The sequence below is a fragment of the Taeniopygia guttata genome, chromosome 10 (assembly GCF_048771995.1).
Source record: "Taeniopygia guttata chromosome 10, bTaeGut7.mat, whole genome shotgun sequence".
NCBI lineage: Eukaryota > Metazoa > Chordata > Aves > Passeriformes > Estrildidae > Taeniopygia > Taeniopygia guttata.
In genome coordinates, this window is record NC_133035.1 from 18,083,245 (window position 1) to 18,103,774 (window position 20,530).

Genomic DNA, 20,530 nt, shown 5'->3' on the forward strand with positions numbered 1-20,530 from the left:
AGCTCGGCTGAATGGGAGCGAACCGAGCCAAGCCCGGCTCGGCTGAACGTGACCCAACCGAGCTGAGACGAGTCGAACCCACCTGAACCGACCCCAAGCCCATCCCAGACCCAGCCCAACGCAACCCAGCGGACCCCCATCCCCGCCGGCCCCCGCCGCTCACCGGTGCGCGGCCACGGCGCGGCTCCGCAGGTACTTCTGCGCCGTCATGACCCCCACGAAGAGGAAGCTCTGTGCCGGCGGGCCGGGGCGGCGCGGCGGGGCGGCGGCGGCGGCGGCGGGCGGCGGGCGGCAGCCCTGCGGGCGGGCTCGGTGGGGCCGCGCCGCCGCCGCCAGCTCGGAGGCGCGGGGCAGGACGAGGCGCGATGCGAGCACGAAGCCCAGCACCAGCCCCAGCAGGACGCTGAGCCAGGCGCGGCGGCCGCGGCCCGCCATGCCCGCCCGGCCCGCTGCTCACAGCGCCGCCGCCGCCGCCAGCCGCGCCGAGGCGCCCAGCGCCGCCATGGGGGAAGGGGCAGGGACGGGAAGCGGAGGGAGGGGAGCGGGGGGCCGCCCGCCTCCCCGGCCCTGCCCCTCGGCACAGGCGCCGTGTGCGGCCCCGCCGCGCTGCCCCTGGCCCCGCCCGGCCGGGCCGGACCGCCCCCGGCCCGCGGGGCTGGGACGGGCCGTGGGCCGGGGGCGCCGGGACCCGCTCCCTCAGCACCCCTCTGGAGAGGCTCCGTTGCACCTCCCGCCCGTGTCTGGAAGCGTTCCAGGCCGGGCTGGACGGGGCTTGGAGCAGCCCGGCTGTGGGAAGGTGTCCCCGCTGCTCAGCGCAGGGAGCGGGAGGAGATGAGTGTTGAGGGCCCTTCCAGCCCAGACGTGCGACAGGGACCGGCACCTTAACCAAGCGTTCCACACGGGGAATAGGGAACCTGGCCCAGCATCCCACACTGGGGCCTCAAAACTGGGACGCCAGAACCTCAGCCCCGCTGCCCAGATCCAGAGCAGCAGGAGGCTCGGAGAATGTGGATGCTCAGCTCTGGGGACAGGGACTGAGACGCTGGACATAACCCCAGATCGGCATCCCAGCACCTGCGCCAAGACCCCGTGGCAGGACCCTGGCTCAGGGGCCAGAACTGGGAGCCCAGCCCTTCAGACTGCCATGGGGACACGCTGGGGACAGATCCAGGATGGGCACCAGGTCGGGTCCCTGCTGCCCCATGGCACACACAGAGCCCAGGGGGATGCAGGCAGTGAGGAGCAGCCTTCCAGCCCTGTTTGCCTGGCACTGGTGCATTTGTGCAGCACAGGCTGTGGTGACAGGGAGCCAAGGCACAGGCACTCTGTTTTTCTCCCACCTTTCTAATTAAACCAACCAGAAATAGGTCAGTCTGTTTCCATCCGCAGGCTATAGTGAGTGCTCAAGAGATTGAAGACTTTATTGCATGCAGATTTTTTTTTTCCTTTGTCCACACTGAATCTCCACGTGCGTTTCATCTACAGAGCACTTCAGCTTCAAATGCTGCAGCCACAAGCCCCTCACATTTCACAGAAAAAAAAACCTTCCAGTCTCAACAGAAGAAACTTATCAAGTTCTACCCACTGACCTCCTGCTTATCATTGTGGTTTCTTCCATTTCCTGCCCACTTCGGCCTTTCCAATTGCCAGTCTTTTCCATTTTAAATTTTATTTATATCATGATGTCATCCACAACGAGCTGGGAAGAAGAAAGCCTTGGTGTAACGGCAGCAACCTCTTGAGCAAGAACCATTGCAAAAGAGGATATCGCACCACATTAATACTCTACAGTAATAAGCCAAAGAGACACATCCATGACAGATTTTTTATGATCACAAGATCATGTCTCGCTTCTGGGATTGAGCAGGTAATGACACAAACTGCTTATCTAATGAGCTCAATGATATGTCGTGGAAAAAATGCTTTTGTTTGGGGTTTATTGCTCTTGTGATGGTGCAACCCTCATACCGAGGTCAGCACAGATGAACTCATGATGTCAGGAACACAAATAACACAAGGAAAGTGCCACCAGGATTTATGGTATTAAACAACAATAAAATTGAAAACAAATAGAAACTAGATAAGAAATACAAACAGTGAACAGGAAAGAAGAGCAGGACATCTCCTTGTATTTGCTCATGGGCAGAACAGAGATTTACTGAGTGAGATGTGTTTGTGTGAAGAGGAAGAGAACTAAATGGTGAAAAAGAGAGAAAGGAAGAACAGTCCAAACTGGAATACACACAAGGCAGGTAAAGCCAGGAGGGGCAGGAACACCACTGCTTGGCAAAGGCCAGCTGGACATTATTCCTTTCTACTTCCCAGGGTTTGCAATGCTTCACAATTATTTCTAACTACTGGTGCACCGACCCTTTCCATGAAGCCCGAGATCATACTCAGCCTGTGCCACTCTGCACACATGGATCTTTTATTGGACTTAAAAAAGGTTCTTCATTAAACTGTGCTTCTCTCCTCTCCCCACAAGCCTGATCATCAGGTCCTGAAATACACAACACCAAGAGACAGTCAAGCTACAAAAAAAAGCAAGACCACTCCTTTCCAAGAGAGGCACATGTGGCAAGTCCATGAGCAGGAATGAGATTACCCTCTGCCTGCTTCAAATCAGCTGTAAAAATCTCCTGATTTAAGGGAGAGCCACTGTGGCCTATGAATTACAGGAAAAGGCAGAGCTAGCGTGGTTAAAAGGCAATAAAAAGGGAAAAGGTTGGGGCTGGGGCTGAGGAGCTGTCAGTTGGCTTCTTCCCACAAAGAAAAGAAGTTAGTCATCAGAACTGAGAATTCCGTGCGACTGCAGCACACATGGAAATGATGAAGCAGAGCAGCACGTTCCCCTGATGGGTCTCCTCAGCCCAGAGCTCTCCTGGGCATGTTCCCACCTCGCTGCACCTCCAGAGCAGTTGTGGTTCTGGAGCTCACCACGTGCAGGGGTGGTCAGAGAATGCCTGGGCAGGGGCAGGAGAAGGAAGGGCAGCTTTCCTGGTGCCAGGATTTGACCTGCAGAAGAGGCACAGTCAGATTTCATATGAGATCACACAGCAGCTCTCAGGCTGAGATGTCCAGCTGTATAGAGGGGGTGCCACCTGGGAATGCTGCAATGCTCACACAATTCCCACAGCACATCCACATGCCTGCCTTTGTGTCATTTATTGTGCCAAACTCATGTTCCAAAGTGCTAGGCAGGCACATGCCTCTTTTACTGCTTCTGCCCCCTCTCCTTCTCGTGCATAGAGCAGTTGCTGGAAACAAAAAGGGGGAAAAGCAGATTTAGAGAAAACTTGAAGAGCTTAGTTCTTCCAGTGGAATTATAATACTGTTACCTGCCTAGAGTGTATTTTTAATCTGGATGGCAGCAAAAGGTCATACTGCATAATCACATTTAAGTGCCATTCCCTATTAATACAGCTCTTGATCTCAATACCTATCACTATATATCATAGTTACTATATATTCAAAGATGTGATATTTTTCTTTTGTAACACAGTCTACAAGCATGAAAGCATTTTTTTATGCAGCACGTTTTCAGTTCATTGTGGGATGGCCGGAGGAAGTATTCCAAGGGTTCTCCAAAATCTGCAGAGGATGCACATGGTGTGTGCTCATCTCCACGCTCCCATCCCACTCCCTCCAGCGAGATTAGCACCCAGACCAGCCGGTGAGGGCCCACTTGACAGGCCCACATGGTTTAGATTCATAATCAGATTAACAAAACTGTAATCCTATTTTTAAACAATGAAAAAGCCAAGTCCTTGAGCTGCCAGTGTGTGTGTGTGTGTGCATACAGAATAAATGTCATCCTTGTGGAAGAAAGAACCTGAATACCAAATGAAAAAGTTTCTTCCACACAGAAGACTTTGTCCATTAGAGGAAAGGACTATTTTGCATTATTACCACTGCTTTTTCCCACTGATTTGATCTCCAGCAAGCCCACTTCCAATACTTGCAGGATTTACCTTCCATAAAGACACATTCTTTACCACATTTAAAAATAATAGTTATAGAAGTGAACTACTCCCCAAATGATCCAGAAACTTTAATTATGAATGTTCCAGTACTCAAACTTATACTTTAAAAACTGCCCAGGCACTGGAAAATGAGCATACTTCATATATTCAATATAACAGACTCATGGTGGAAAAAATCTCACTGGGCAACCAGTAGCATTTGTCTCTGTCACAGTATTTCCAGCACCACTGCATTTTCCCAAATGATGTGGAAAGTTCTTTCTCAGCTCCAGCACCCACCTTTTTTTTTTGGGTTTTTTTTGGTGTTTTTTTTTTTGTTGTTGGTTTTTTTGTTTGGTTTTTGTGGGCGTTTTTTTTTGTTTGTTTGGTTGGTGTTTTTGTTTTGTCTTGGGGTTTATTGGTTTTGTTTTGGGTTTTTTTGGGGATTTTTTTGTGTGTGTGTTTTTGATTGTTTGTTTTTTGGGGGGGGGTTAGGTTTTTTTTGTTTTGGTTTGGCTTTGGTGGGCTTTTTTTGGTGTTTTGGTTTTTTGGGGGTTTTTTTGGGGTTTTTTGGTTTTTTTGTTTGGTTGGTTTTTTGGGGGGGGGTTTTGGGGGGTTTTTGGTTTTTGTTTTTGGTGGGGTTTTTTTGGTGTTTTGTTTTTTTCGGTTTTTTGGTGGGTTTTTTGTTGTGGGTATTTTTTGTGGGTTTTTTTGTTTTGTTTTTTTTTGGTTTCTTTTTGGTTTTTTTTTTTGTTTGTTTTTTTTTTTTGGTTTTTTGGGTTTTTTTTTTTTTTTTTTTTTTGTTTTTGTGTTTTCTTTTTTTCCCCCTGCCCATCCTATTGAGGTCAGGGATTCACCCGCTTTGCCCGGGCGGATGCTCCGGAGCCGGCCCGACACCGCCACCGCCCGGCCCCGCAGGAGAGCGGCCTCGCCTGGGCCCGGGAGATGCGGGAATGCCCTGGAAAAGCCCCGGAAAAGCCCCGGAAAAGCTCCGGAAAAGCCCCGGAAAAGCCCCGGAAAAGCCCCGCTCTGCTCCCCGCAGTTCCTCGGGTGCCGCTGACCCTCCGGGCCAAGCCAAAAGTAACTCCCCATTTTAATGCAGGGTACTGGAACTAGACTTAAATGCCAGGTATTTCAGGGTATCCATTTCCCCTCCATTCTCTTTAAATAAAATTTTCTAAGTTCTTTTCCCTGCCTCTCTCCACGACTGTTACCCACAGAACCAGCTTGGAAGCTCAGCTCAATAACCACCACACAGAAAGAATCTATGGTAGAGGAAGGAGTGAAACTGTAAATTCATCAGTGGAGATCTTGCTCTGTGCTGAAAGTGCTTTTTAGCAGGTGTGCACTTCAAAATAAAATCACAGCAATCAATACACAAGAACAGCACCTGCCTCCCTGCCAGCGCCTTGCCACAGAAACCTTCAACAAGAAATGTGTATTTTCCCCACCAAAGCTGAGCTGAGGGCACCTATTCCACTGAAGACATCGGTTTCTCATAAAAAAAAAACCAACAGAAGGTTTTGAAGTCGCTGGCTCTGGAGCTGGGAATATGGGCAGGGTGTGTGTCAGACTGCTTTGGAAGCTCCCACAAAAATCAGCTACAGCAGCGCAGGGGCCAGGACACCACCCAGCCAGCAGCCGTGTGCTTTTCCTTTGTGGTTGCAGAGCTGTTCCAAAAGCCAAGCTTTCATTCCACACAGGAGGGAAGAAAAAAAAAAAACCAAAAAAAAAATCCCCAAAGCTTCAGCCCATCCAACTCTAGACCAGCTTTTTTTTTTACAGCTGGAAATTGCATAGTTTCACTGTTCAGCTATAGCATGGACAGAAATACAATGAGCCTCACTTGTGGCTAAACTGACCCCTGAAAAGGTGCCACTTTTTAGCCTGTGTAAGGGCAAAATTCATCCAGAAGGTGGATCTGATGCTGAGATGTGTGCTGATGTGCAGCCAAGCTTGCAACTGCACAAGAAGGGAGCTGCCTGCTTGAGCAGGAGGCAGAAAGAAGAGCATTAGAAGGATTTAAATGCAGCCAGTAACAACAGGGCTGCTGGTGAAACGTACAGGAGACTCTGGAATGCAAAGTCATCTTCTAGGGAGGGCAATTAGACACACCTCTCCCCCTGGAAAAAAAAAAAAAAAAAAAAAAGCCAAAAAACAATCTAAACACCTGAGCTGAGTATCAGCAGAGTCTGAGTAGAGAGCCACTGCACAACAGCCCAGCTCCTTGAGTTTTGAGTCAGAATAAAACCCAGTACAGCGCTGCATAAAACACAGATGAGATTTGTAAGTACTGGCATTTCACACCTGCACTCAGATTTTGCAAGGACAGCAGTTCCTTGCAGATACAGGTGCAATTATAATTTTCATTCACATTGATTTTTGATTGAGACACAGATAACTCTGGAACACCTGGGAACAGCTCTGCTGACAGAGTCCCCCATTGCCCTCACTCCCCCAACTCCCCCTTCTGTTTGTTATTAAAAATTTCCAGCATAAGAAAGGTATTTTTTAAACACCCAAGTATGCAGTATCACTCTTAAAATCTTCCCCTCATTTCACCATGTTTTTTAAAGACACAAATAAAACCAAATAATTTTTATGAGTCTGACATCGTGGGTTGTTTTGTTCACTTTTAACTCCAGTGCTCCGGATCTCCTGATGAATAGTTAAGAGAACTATGCACAAACCAGATCTCATCTGCAATTTAAAGAAAACAAAAAACTCTGATCCTCCAGCATATAAATCACCTAAAAGCAACAAAAAATACTTAGCTGCACTTCACAAGCAAGTAACATCTTCAGAATTTTTTGTGCCTCTGAACGTTTGCTTGATTTTTGGATTTTTTAACACCCAAACCAGATTATTCTTCAGTGGTTAAACACTATTATACAGCAGTTAAATAGCTTATTACCCAGCTTTTTCCAGATAGAGGTATTTCCAGAACATCTGCATGAGTAAAGCAAGAGGCTTCTTGCATAACTGCTCTAGTGGGGGGGGGGGGAAATCTCCTGAAGGCTTTTTAATATGATCTTTCATAATTCAAGTTCTTGGGAATTCATACCAAACCAGGAACAATGGATTCATTAAATAGTTCACTTTCACCTAATGCTTTCTGCATGCTTCACTCCCGAGCTATGAAGCAGCAAGCAAACACCTTTCCATAATGCTTGTGGTCAGGGGAGAGCTTTCCATTTGAAGTCAGAGGAAAAACCCTTCCCTCTTGTGCAGGTTGTGAGCCAAAAGAAAAGTTTTATGAATGAGGTTTGTCCTCCCACCCTGTTCAATAGCTTAGAAGTGTCAGACTAAAAAATACTCAGGAACTTGAGGATTAAAAAAAAAAGACAAAAAAGGTTGAAGCTTCCAGAAATACATACTTCTTTTCATTTTTACTTGACATGTCTTATTAAACCTTAGAATTGGGCAAAAAGCCATATCCCTAGTCCTAGCCAGAAGCAAGTCTTGAGACACAGAGAAAGATTAGCATATGGTCAGTTAAGACCTGCTTATTTATTTTGCAAATGTTTTTCTGAATTAAATAAACCCATCCCTGACCATTTTATGAACACAAGGATTTCTGCTTCTTTAAAACAACCTCCCCCATTTGTTTTTCTGCAGACAGCACCTCAGTCTGTTGCCTGTTTCCCCAACACAAGGGGAAAAATGTTCCCTAAGGCATTACAACTTAGTCCTCTTTCCTGAGGAACCCTCTTCAGATCTTGAAAATATCCTTCCCCGCCTCTATTTCTTTTTGCCTTATGAAGGATTAAAACCTGAAGTTACATACACTGGCCTCTGAATGAATTTCCATAGGAACATCAACAGCCTCATTTCATCTTCCTGCACATGTGACCAAACACTTTATTGTGTCTAAAACAAAAGGTTCTTGGCCTTTCAATTGCATTACCAGCTTTAAAACTCTCTAAGTTCCTGCTGCATTTCTAGTCAAGAAAAATATCAACATGCATATAAACAGTGTATTCAAAGCTGACACTCCTATCTATTGATAAGTACAAATATTTCAAGAGTAAATATTCAGAAACAAGTGCTCAAACAGCCCTAAGGATCTACTGCTCCCTACCCCAATGCCCACAGACCAGCTCAGGAGCAGTAACTGGACTCAGGGACATTTATCCTAGGCCAACAGGAATTATTTCACTCCAAAGACAACTTGGATTTCATTTTTTCTGCTGCATTTTAGAGAGAAAATCAAGGGGATGGGATGCTTGGAAAGTTTGGTTATGATGACCATTTGTTTTCTGTCCTCAGTGCTGGACATACACCAGAGGATGAACACCACATACTCCTTGCACCCCTCACTTGCCAGTGGGACACTTTCACTGGCCAGAGCCCTGCTCAGCACACATCACCCTCAGCTTTGGTGCTGCAGGGTCACTTCATCTCCCACCTTGCTTTATACACATTTATTGCACTAGAACAAATGCCTTCTATAAAAAAGATGCTGTAGAAAACCACGAGACTGTAAATACTAGATTTATGATGTTTGCAGTTATATTTAATATTAATAGTGTGTTGTTTTTACAAAGCAGTTGAAATAAAAAAAAGAAAAAAAAACCATAACAGCAAGAATCCCCCTGTCTCCTGTCTAGCATCAGTAATCCTCACTGGTTTGTCTACCATTTATAAGGAAAACATCATTCAAGCTGGCTTGTCACAGAGGCTCTTCTGCAATAACTGGCCTTCAGTGCAAATCCGTGGCGTTTGTCAGATCACCTGTGCTTTTTCTTAAAGTCCCTCTGCCTAAATTCAAGGTGTCTGCCAACAATAATATCCATCCTCTCTAAATGACTGTGTTTAGCTGGAAGGTAAATCTGGTAACATGTCTGAGGATGGTAAATATCCTCATCTTACAGAGGTAAAGTGAGCATAGATAACTAAATTTGCCAGAAAGCCCAGATCTCACAATTCCAGTTAAATCTCCTTGGCTGGAGACTATGCTCCCTCTCTACAGGAGAGTGAAAATGAACTGATTGTACTGAAATTGCTTCTCTCTTTCCCCTCTCTAAGAGGACCAGCTATTCTTCTGGTTTGGGAGCAGCCAGTGTGTTACAATTTGGAAACGGTGTAAATCAAACAAAGAAAGAACTGTTTTAAGTTATCAGTGCACTAAAGCAGCCCCAGAGGAGTGGCTGTGACAGGCCAGCTGCAGGCAGTGGGACAGGGGTGGGATCAGGCCTGGGGACACCAGGGATGTTAGCCTCATCCACCCGCGGACGGGCCCCGCCGGCCGGGCCTCCAGGAGCACGTCCCTCCTCCTTCTCCAGACAGGGGGTTATAGCCTAGAATACACAGGAGAAATCCACCCTGTTAATATTCATCCTCCACAGCCCTTCACCAGCACACAAGGAACACCGAAAACAGATCTCATAATATTTACACCTTGCTCATACTTCACACACGCAGAATTTTAGGGAAAATGGAAGCTCAGAAAACATCCAGACTTGAGAGGGTTTATTTCTTTAAAAGACATTGCAAAACACTTGTGTTTTAATTTGATCAATTTGGATTAAATAAAATTGAAACGAATTACCATTTAATTTTTCTAAGTCTGCAGGATGGACAGAGCAGCAACAGCAGCTCTTACAGTAAACTCTGTAGAGTGTATCTGCTCTGCAAGAGCCCCAACAGTCAGGGACTTAAAACAATCCTTTATTGCAGTCCTGCAAGGAATACTCTGAAGGTCAAAAGGTAAATCCACTCATTAACACTGCAAAGTATTTTTTTAAAGCGTTTGAAAGGCAAGCATAGGCAGTAAGGCAAATACACTTTAGCTGAACATCCTAATGCTGTAACCATGGGAAACTTCATGTCAGGAGAACACACTCAGAAAGTCACAGCTTGGCAAACATCTTCAATTTGTTCTGCACAAACCTGAGAACCCAAATCCTAGCAGCACTGCTAACCAGGGGATTTAAAAGGAACCTGTTCCACTGAAACTCCCAGCATTACCTTCATCTTAGAAATTTGTTTTTCTCATACCAAAGCCAAGTTTTGCTTTCTAGCTTAATTGAGCAGCTGAGCAGCACAGATGGTTCTTTCACTTCATGCTGATCTACCTCAGGAGATCTGAGACCTCTAATTCTGTAATTGGTTACTTAAGCAAGGACTTTGCTGAGGATTAAACTAGGACAGGTAGCAGGTGGAAGGGTGCCCAAACCCAGCTGCCCTGATCCTGGCTCTCAGCACAGCTGACCCCTGCATTTCTCATCCCCCAGGGAGGTAAATATCCCATGACAGAGATACCAAAGATAGCTGACAGCATCAGACATCACACCCTCACAATAAACAACCAAAGATGAATCTATCTATTTGATTCCTTCAAATGTCAGGAACAATACTCAAAGCAGAAATCTCAGCACTGTTATTGAGGTTTAGTATGCTTAATCAAGAATCCACAAATTTCGTACACCTAAGTCACTCAGCACTGCACCCTAAGTGGGCCTCCTTTTCAGCCTGATGGAGGCTGGCTGGATGATCCACTCCACCATGGAAAATTGTTATTAAAATACACCCAAATTAGCACCTGCAGGTATGGCAAGGGCTGTTGGGCTGAGAGGAGAGGAAGCAGACTGCCTGCATGGCCAGTGAGCCTGACATGGGCAGTGTGAAGCCACAGAAAGCACTTCATCCATCAAGATGGTTCCAGTAGGTGACTGAGTTTAACAGTGAGACCTGCTGGTGCTTTGTGAGTGTTGTTAAGAGTTTATAACAGGATTTAGATATTCAATAGATCTGCACTGTGGTATTTGAAAAATAAGATCACATTTTACATAACATTGTCTTTCATCATCTGAATCTACATAATACACAGTAAAATACCCTCTTCCTGCATTTAGTCAGTACTACAGGTGCTTTAAAGACAGACCAGATACTAAATTACTGAACTTCTAGAATAATGGGGGATGGATCCCAGAACTACTGTAAGAATCTCTAATTTTGAGTGACAAAAATCTAAGTAAATTATGCCAAAGGATATTTACAAAAAAAAACTGGCACATTCTTTTCCCAGGTAAAAGCACTCCCAAAACTTCCTGCCAGCTTTTGCACAAAGGACAGAGCAGTCCAGTTGATCAGAGATAAAGAGCTTGTTTGTAAGGAACATTTTGTTTCTTCCTTGAAAAAGACAAAAAGTACTTGAAAAAGACAAAAAGTAGGTACAGAGCCCATAGATACATCTGGAAAAATGCCCTGTTCCAAGCTCAGAGTGTCTGAAGGATTCCATACTCACCACCTCCTCTCAAAGGCTTTTTGTTTGGTTTAGATTTCGGGACTGCTGAGGCAGAAGAGGCAGCAGATTCTACTTCCTGCTGTTCAGAAAAGCAAAAGGTTACTCAATCTGAATTTCAGCTCCCTTAATCACAGGAACACAACTGTGACCTGATGAACATGGCTGTTACCTGATTCAGTTTCAGGTTTCCTTTGTAGCTTTTTCCCTCTTGCATACTCTCCCACATCACGATCTTCTGCCTTCGCCGCTCCTCCTCCAGCTACAGAACAAATCCAGGACACAGGTTTAATCTCAGTTCTCATCTTAAAACTAAGATTTCAGAGCTAACAGAATCCCCAGAAACAGCTACAACAGACTCCTCAAACTGTATTTATCTGATGCAGTATGTCTGAGATTATGGAAGAATTTACTCTTTTTATACAGCCACATCTCTCCCCCTCCTCAGGATGTACTGACTGAATCTGCAACTTCTTCTGGCCACTTGATGCTTTAAAAGATTTTGAAGGTAAAACAAAACCAAGTGGCAAGTTTAAACCCTGAGTCTATAAAAAGAACTAAGTAAAGCATATTTGAGTAATTTAATGCACAACGTGGAGTTCTACAGCACAAAGAAAGGACTCTTCCTTTGTTTTTAATGCCAATATTACTTCAAGCATCAGCTACAAACTGTAGCTACAAAGCTACATTTCTAACACTTATATTTGCCTTTAAGAGCACAAAACACACATGTGCCGTGGTACAGTTAATTTCAAGGCCAGACAAACCCCTCCAGCCACTCACTGCACACACAACAAAGCTCCTGCAGGTACAGATTTACCTGTGAAAAAATGAACACCAGGCCCACAGTGACCCTGGCTCACAATTACAATTTGCTGCTGTCTTTTACAGCAGCAAAGTGCTTGATGACAAATTTATGAGATAAAGGAAGAAATGCTCTCTGGGTACCTGTCTTTGCTTTTCTTTGTATTTTTCTGCTTGTGCATTCAATTCCTCTTGCATCCTGAGGCGAGCTGCTGCCAAAGCTTCCTGCCTTCTTACCACCACATCAGGTTCTAGAAAATCAGGAAAGAGTTTGCAAAGCTACTCAAAGTAAATCCTACATGGTTTCCTCAAAGAATTGTAATAAGGAAAGACTCACACCTCTCCCTGCAGCTGTTTTGCAGAAAATCACAGCTCAAGTTCAGTTTATAATGCTGAATTAAACTTCATCATGTTTTACTGTTTTAAAGCAATTACTTTAGCAGGATTTTAATAAGGACATAAGTGTACCTAACCATAAAATTTAAACCTCACACTTCAAGGACACTTCCTTCTATTTCTGAAGGATTTGTTAGATACAAATTAATTCAGAAATATCACTTAGGCTTTGCAGGGACCATTTTTACCCAGAGAACTTCTTTTACGCAGAAGGATGAGGCAACCAGCCCACATTCACTCCCACTCCTTCTGGCAATGGGTCCTGCTGGTGTCAGTGCAGCAGGGATTTAACACCCTCCATCAGCAGAGAAATCATTTGCAAACATGACACACATCTCAGGAGACACCTGGAGGTCTCAGAAAATCCACACTGAGTCACTACTGCTCTTCATGAGTGACCTGTGAAGGTCAAAAGGAAAATTATACCCCCCAAAAAAGCCAAATGGTGTTCTGTTTTCTTCCAGCAGCTGAAGCTTCTCCATATTTGTTTGCCTCATTTTTTTTCTACAATCCAGTGAGGAATATGAAAAAGAAACATAATAATTTTCAATAATTTCATTTTACAGACAGTTTGGGCAATTAAATAGCCATTTAATTATCATCACAAAAGAACAGCAGGAGGATAAGAGCACGGAAATAAGATTTTACCGTGGGGCCAATGTGTCCAAGGGATCAGTGCCAAGCACTCATGGATTTGGCAGATCCATGAGCACAGCCTGTACTTTTCAGCAGGATCGTGACTGTGTGAGATTTACAACCTGTGCCACACTCCCAAAGATAACACACAGTGTCACACCCCAAACGTACACAGTCCTGCCAGAGCAGGAACTGGGAATGAGTAACTGGAAGGGGGTGATGAATATTAATAAAAAGTGAATGTACATAGAAGTATTTCACCAATAAAGGATTTAGATTTGGGCGTTTTGGCTTTGTTTGGTAAGTCTAGAAGTTATTTGGTAAGTGGCCACAGGTGCTTCCAGCCTCCATCCCCTCAGCTCCTGCCCCACCGAAGAGCAGATGTCGCACTCCTTCACTCCCAAACACGTCACTTGGGGACACAGCTTTTCCTTCAGAGCCTTTCCCAAACTTCCCTCGGCCCAGCCCTTCCCGGTGATCTCTTCGGGCTCAGGACCTGTGGGCTGAGAGGTTACCCCGAGCATTACCCTCCATCGAAACCCTCAGCCCGATCCCTTCGGGGCCGGTTCCGCCTCCCGAGCCCTGCGCGGATCTCGGACGTGGGGCCGGGCCCGCGGGGCTCCAACAGACAGACAGACAAATAAACAAACACCGCTCCGAGGGGCACGAACAAACAAACAAACACGGCTCCGAGGGGCACAAAGAACCGAACACCGCTCCGAGGGGCCGCGGCGCTCCGCACTCACCCTCCGCCGCCTCAGCCGCTCCGGGCCGGCCGCCCGGCCGCGCCGCCAGGCTGCGGGACACCTTCTGCACGAGGAGGTAGACGGCGACGGCGGCCAGCAGCACGTACCAGCCATAGCCGGACAGCACCGAGCCCACTGCCACGGGGACAGGCCGGGGGTGAGCGCGGGCCGCACCACAACGGGCCCACCCGGGCGGGGGAGCGGCCCCGGCCCCGCCCCGCGCTCACCCCCGGCCCGCGGCCCCTCACCCGTGTGCTGCAGCGCCTCCAGCCCGCCCCGGCCCAGCCCGGGCCCGGCCGCGGGGCCGCCGTCCCCGAGATCCATCGCCCGCCGCCGCCGCCTCACGTCCGGGCCCGCCCCGCTCCGCCAATCACCGCCCCGTCCGCCACCGCCTCACGTCCGGGCCCGCCCCGCTCCGCCAATCACCGCCCCGTCCGCCGCCGCCGCCAGGAAGCGCCGCGCCACCTCTGGCAGAGTGCCCAAGATGACGTCAGGCTGCGCCGGCCAATGAGAGAAGCGGACAGGCGCAAAGCAGCCAATCAGGGCGCGCCAAAACGCCTTCCGTCCCGTCCCGTCCCGCCCCGGAAGCGGACGCGGCAGCACCGGGAGAAAAAGGCAGCGCTCGTTTATTGAACAGCGAAATGCGCAGGACCGGAGCGGTGGCCCCGCCGGGGACACCGGCACGGCACGGGACGGGAAAGGGCTCCTGGGGGGCCGGAGCGCGGCACGGCCCGGGCTACGATCCGTTTGGCACTGTGTCCTCTTCCATTTCTTCTTCACCGTCCTCCGATGGGCCTGAAAGGACACGTCAGAGTTTTAGGACAGCTGCTGCAGACGTTGCTGTTCTTTTCCCACCCCTCAGCAGAAGAGAAATAACAGGAACGTTTAAAAACTCTACAGAAAGGAAAATCGGGTAGCCCCCATGTACAGAAACTGGCGCTATGGCCAGCCTACAGCTGAGATCCATCTCACAGAGCTCCCAGACTCATTGCTGAGCTCTGATGCTCAGCAGAGGTCCAGAGAGGCTCTGCAATTTATCTCATTTGGTTAAATAATGGGATGAACTTTGGAGCACCTTGTTTGGTAGGTGACAGCCTGGAGCTGCACCCAAGGCCAGGCACGTCACAGAGCCAGGGATGTGCTGCACAAACTGACACTTTGTCTGCCCAGCTCCCCACAGAGATCAGAGAGCATCAGGAAGGGGGAGAGAGGCTCAGTTTAGGAAGAGCAGCAGAACAGTGACCTGGTTTCCGCTCCCTGCCGGGGATCTGGCCCGCCTGCAGCAAACCCTTCAGCCGCTCCACCTCCGCCAGCGTCGAGGCGTTCGCTATGGCAGCCTGAGAAACAGAGCTCAGTGAATCCTCACACACCTCAGAACAGCACAAAACACAGGGTTCTACCAGTTAAGGGACACTGAACACCTAGGAAAGGTCTACTAAATTCTAGTCCTAGAAAATTCTACAAATGACAAATTATTACCTCCCCTCTCAGAAGAACTCTTAAGTTCAGGTCAACATTTCATTTAAGTTTTCAAAATACAGATAGGTCAGAAGAAAACTTACAGAAAAAGAACCTAAACCAGAGCCAGGACACACTGATCTATTTGTCTGAACAGCACAAAGGAAACTTTTGTTCAGTTTGGATCCATGACAGCTTTTCCCCTCCACTTTTCTGACATATTTACCTTAATTGCCTCCACATCCCCTGGAGAGGGCCCAGTTTTCTTTTTGTCTGTTGGCAGACCAGCCCCTGGATTGAAGCTTCAAAAGGAAAAAAAAAAAGACCTGTTACACTTTTTGAAGAGTAGCTGCTTCTCTTAACTTGAAATGCTTCCAAACTAGGTTTGAAAGCATTTCATTCCATCAAGTGTAGTATCTTATCTTTGTTAACAAACTGATACAGTGAAGAATTGCCTCCTTCAGAAACACCAGCCACTTGTCCTCACTGACCCATTCCCCCCCACCTTTTCATCTGCTCAGAGGCAGAACTTAACTTTATTCATCAGGCAGTTGACAAAAGCTCTTCAATTTGGATGTTGCTGAACACTCTGCTGGTCTGCTGCCATTACAAAACCAGGGTGGATAAATAAAGAGTAACTGAAAATGGGGTTTCTGTTCCCATGTGTCAAATCTGGTATTTCAGCAGCATAAAGTAAAGCCTACATTAAACTGGAATTCATCTTAACAGTCAAAAGAAAAAGGTTATCTGCTGCTGCTGCTTTAAGGAGATCACCTGCTTATTCTAAAACTGTAACAGACCTGAATCCCTTTCTATTCACAAACTCAAGCTCAAATCCATCTCTTACAGGTTTAAATGCTAAATAAGTTCAAGACATTTTCCTATTTAACCATTAATTTGGAAGTGCTGTGATCTGAATTCTCATTACCAAATAGGTTGATCAAAACAGATGATGTACCACTTAACAATGAAACTAAATAAACATATACTGGAATACCTTAATTAAAGATTTTAATTTGTATTTCATCTCCTAACTACAGCAGATTTTGCAGTTTATTCCCAAAATAAACACATATTTATTCATTTTGGGAAATAAAACAAAATAATTTGGCCAAACAAAACCAATCATCAAGGAGAAAAACCCCACCAACCACAAATTAAATAATGGCTACCTCTCTGCAGTTAAATAACAAAAATAAAATTAGGGTTTCCTGCTTGCTGACTTCTGTGAATCCACCTTGACCAAGTTAACTCTTTCAGAAATAGTTCTGAGATGTATTCACCACCATCCAAAACTTGGACAAGGCACCTGTGGCTCCCAAAGCTTTTGAGGCATCCTGCCAGCAGCTGATATTTCAGTTTTCTGCCTGATACTGCACCCAAAGGAAGTGGTGTTTCTGAAGGAGGATGCCAGTGTAAATTTGTTTGTTTTATCTTACGTTTTTGCTCTCCTGGCAATATCCTTTGCAAGCTGTGCACCCCGTTTGCCCTTGAACATTTTCTCTGCCTCCTGTCGCTCCTACAGCGATACCACACACACACAAAGTTAATTTGAGAACATCACAGTTTGCAAAGCTTCTGTCTTGGCCAAGAAAGACACCCTGGCTCATCCTCATCAGTGAAACTGGTACATGGAGACCAGATGTAAGAACAAACAGATAAACATTGCCCAAATACTCAAAAGTTGTATCAACCTCGTGCTCTTAGAATGAAGAGCTCTTTCCCACACTCATCCCCCACCCAGAGCTGAGGGCTCTGGTGTTTGCTCATTTCTTTCTCTAGAGGTGTCTCCTACCAACACCAGAGGGACAGGAAAGAGTTAACACTAAACAAAGGTAATAGAACTTAATTAAACAGCTTTTAAAAAATATTTTAATAAAATTAAAATATCCTTAACAGAAGGAAACCATGAAAGAAAACAATGAGAGCGTTGTAGAGCCACTTACAGAGTTTCAATAAAATTTACAACTATGGCAACAAGTTTGCTCTTAGAGGTGAATTTTCAAGAATGCAAAAAAAAACCAAAAAAAACCCAAAACAAAAACAAAACCACCAAAAAAACCCACAAAAAAAAAACCCCAAAAAACAAACCCAAAAAACCTAAAAAGAAGCCAAAAAAAAAAAAAAAACCCTACCAAAAAATAACCCCAAACACCTAAATCAAAAGCAAGCAGACTTACTTTAAGCTTCACTTTTTGAAAATCCAGCACTCTGACCTGGGGAACTTTATGAATTAGATATAATCTGTAATGTTTCTTATTTGTTACAGGATTCCTTAAAACGCTGTGAAGTAAATAAAGGTTATAAAGAGGCTCTTAATATTAAATTTTTTAAAATACACTTGTATTGAAATATATTAATATACTTGAAATGCATTCATGTACTTCCTGCTGTAACAGGCAACAAATAACACCATGAAATAAGTCCAGTGACAGTTCTTTGATATTATGGAAATTATAGTAAAAACTTGCACTTTAGCAACTCAGTAGATTTAACTGAAGGATGACATTAAGAACAACCTCAAAATAATCATAATACTCCCCCAAAAAAGTAACTGAATCATCACTTTATTATTACTGAAAAGTCCTTGTTTACATGTATTTTAAACTTTTTTTTAATGAACAAATTAAACCTTTTGGGTTTAGATTTTTGAAGGTTAAACTCACTTCAGCACTTGTGTATTGGTTTCTAGAGATGTTACATCTCATTAGAAACAGTCTGTCAGTAATATTAAACCTCAGATATTAATTACCAGATGCTCATTAAGTTTATCAATTCAACTTTTAGACATAAAGGATCTGTCACAGCTGATAAAAAGCAGAGCATTCCAGACCAAAGCAAAGGGCCAGGCCAGCAGCAGAGTTCAAACACCAGAGAAAGAGCAGCTTTTATTTTTGGGGTTACATACCTCAGGTAAGTCAATGATTTAATACTTGATAATGGATCCAGTTCACCCTGGGTAAAGGGAGCACAGCAAGAAATTTTAAGCCTCTTTAGCAAAAAAAATCAAATATTTGAAAACAAAGTTCCTGAACTAATATATATTTTTGAGATTAATTAAATTACTGCAATTATTTTAATAGGAAAACCACTAAGCTTTGTGACTGCTGTTCCACTACATGATGCAAATCATGTTCATTAAAGCATCTACACCATTAACTACTGCCAAAACTGCAGGATGTTAACTCTAAAGAGAAAGAACCAACTATTACCAAAAGGATGTGGCACTACTCTCAGGAAAATGGTCAATTAGAGAGATGAAAACCACAAATTTTAAGCTTGTTTAGCTTTATCCTGCATGCCAGCTTACCAGTTCAGCAATGTTGTTGTTGGTAAGAATGAGCTCTGTGAGGCTGGGCAGAGCCTGCTCCAGGTTCTCACCAATCCGACTGAAGAACAAGAAAAATCAAAGGTTTCATTTAGGGTAGGAATTAGCAATGGTGCAAATATACAGAGAAACTCAACAACCCAGTCTGACACTGGCAGAAGTTTGGGTGAGGATCCAAAACACTTTTCTAATAAAGCTGGCAATAAATCACTGCAAGAATATTAGGCAATATGAGGTTTAAATCCATTCCCTTTTAGGCATCCCTTTTTTCGTGTCTTTCTGGAGCTGATTACTGAAATCCAAAGATGTGGCCAGATCCCAAACTCTGGATCTCGTTGTCCTGGCTGAGAAACAAACACTGACTTTTGCACTGAATCAGGAAGGACACTGAAAGAGGGCCCACACAGTGCTCAGTGCTGATTTTATTGCCTGAAACAAACACTCCTGCATCTGCCCAGCACTGAAAGACACACACACTCCTCTCCCCCAAGAGCATTTTCCTCTGCCCAGAGTCCCATCAGGACAAAGCACAGTCCTCACCAAATCCTGTTGTTATTCATGAGGAGCGTTTTCAGCCTCCGAAGCAGGGGGAACCCGTCCAGCTTGCGGATCTCGTTGTCAGAGAAATCGATGGCATCAAACTGGTCCAGAGTGGCACCCAAGTTCTCAATGACAGGGATTTTATAGCCTGGAGAGAGAGTGCAGGGCAGGGATTAGATGGTGCCCACAGCAGAGCAGAGCAGAACAGTGTGTGGGGGCAAATCGGGATGCACTGGGGATGCTGATAAGGCTCAGACAAAACACCTCCCAGACCAAACTCTTCTCCCGAACCCAACAGCCCTCATGGCTTTTTGAATCCTTCATCCTCCCCCTCAGCAAAACCTCAGCAAAACTCCGAGCCGAACCCACCTTTCACCACCACGGCACACGTCTCCCATATTCCCCACAGAATTCCCTTCTGGTGGTTGGCACGAGATGATCTTTAGGTTCCCTTCCATCCTAAACCGTTCTAGCACTCTGTGATTCACCCCCTCACATCCCCCGCAGGTCCCGAAGCCACTGCAGCCTCTTCAGGCGCTCTTCATCCCCACCCCCGCCGCTGCAGCCCCTCCAGCACCTTCCCCGCGGCGCCCCCGTCCTCCTTCCGCACCTCCGGCCGCAGAAGGCACCAGGCCCCACTGGGAGATCCATCACGGACCCTCCGAAACCCCGTCACAGCCTCTCCTCCGGGCCCCACCGCCAGGCCCCGCCACACACCCGCACCCACCCGGCCCGCACCCTCAGCCCCTTCCCAGCGCGGCCCTCTCGCCCCGCGGGGCCCGCGCACCGCGCAGGTCCAGCTCCCGGTCGCGGACGGCGTTGGTGTACTGTGCCGCCTGCTCGATCAGCTCCGCCGTGAGCTTCACCATCGCGACACGCGGCGATAAACGGCGACAGACGGCGATAAACGGCGATAAACGGCGATAAACGGAGACACAGCGGGACACGCCGGGCCGGGACGCGCCGCGCCGCCGCAGCACACCGCGCCGAGCGCCGAGCGCGCGCAGGCCGGGCGGCCGAGCGCCGAGACAGCGAGCGGCAGAGCCCGCCCCTGCCCGCCCGTCCGCGCGTTCGCTTCCCTCAGGGACTGATACAGCCTCAACACCCCATTCCCTCATTCCCTTCCCCTCAGGGACTGACACAGCCTCAGCGCCCTGTCCCTGAGTTCCCCTCAGAGACTGACACAGCCCCAGCACCCGTCCCTGTGTTCCCCTCAGAGACTGATACAGCCCCAGCACCCGTCCCTGTGTTCCCCTCAGGTACTGATATATCCCCCAGAACCCCATCCCTGCCTTCCCTTCCCCTCAGGGACTGATATATCCCCCAAAACCCCGTCTCTGTGTTCCCCTCAGGGACTGATATATCCCCCAACATCCCATCCCTGTGTTCCCCTCAGGGACTGACACAGCCCCAG

General features: G+C 46.7%; 3 protein-coding genes across 4 annotated transcripts in view; all 3 read right to left on the bottom strand.

Moving 5' to 3' along the window:
• CHSY1 (chondroitin sulfate synthase 1) overlaps positions 1-567 on the bottom strand; it is a 74,778-nt gene extending 74,211 nt beyond the window's left edge. Inside the window, exon 1 of the mRNA XM_030281644.4 lies at positions 164-567. Within this exon, the coding sequence (XP_030137504.2) occupies positions 164-435 (272 nt within the window). The 5' untranslated portion in view covers positions 436-567. The remainder of the gene's footprint in view (positions 1-163) is intronic.
• Positions 568-8,456: 7,889 nt separating this feature from the next.
• On the bottom strand, positions 8,457-14,155 carry SELENOS (selenoprotein S). The gene is given in 6 exon segments (NM_001199750.1): positions 8,457-9,262; positions 11,212-11,287; positions 11,381-11,470; positions 12,157-12,263; positions 13,791-13,925; positions 14,039-14,155. Coding segments are annotated over 6 exon segments (570 nt in total). The 5' UTR covers positions 14,115-14,155; the 3' UTR covers positions 8,457-9,176.
• A 243-nt stretch (positions 14,156-14,398) lies between these two features.
• On the bottom strand, positions 14,399-20,117 carry SNRPA1 (small nuclear ribonucleoprotein polypeptide A'). 2 transcript variants are annotated; one of them, XM_012574323.5, is made up of 9 exons: positions 19,904-20,091; positions 19,117-19,264; positions 18,559-18,637; positions 18,157-18,203; positions 17,429-17,531; positions 16,688-16,767; positions 15,475-15,550; positions 15,034-15,127; positions 14,399-14,585 (listed from the first exon to the last, which is right to left on the bottom strand). In XM_012574323.5, exons 1-9 carry the CDS (start codon positions 19,983-19,985, stop codon positions 14,527-14,529), a joined length of 768 nt encoding a protein of 255 aa, XP_012429777.1. In that variant the 5' UTR covers positions 19,986-20,091; the 3' UTR covers positions 14,399-14,526.
• Positions 20,118-20,530: the final 413 nt, after the last annotated feature.

Bases quoted from the DNA above. Each gene is read 5' to 3' on its own strand.
- SNRPA1 (XM_012574323.5), bottom strand. From the start codon at position 19,985: ATGGTGAAGCTCACGGCGGAGCTGATCGAGCAGGCGGCACAGTACACC. The intron at 15,551-16,687 runs GTAAGATAAAAC...TTCCTTTTGAAG, and splicing joins ATTGCCAGGAGAGCAAAAAC to CTTCAATCCAGGGGCTGGTC. The intron at 15,128-15,474 runs GTAAATATGTCA...TCTGTTTCTCAG, and splicing joins GGGATGTGGAGGCAATTAAG to GCTGCCATAGCGAACGCCTC.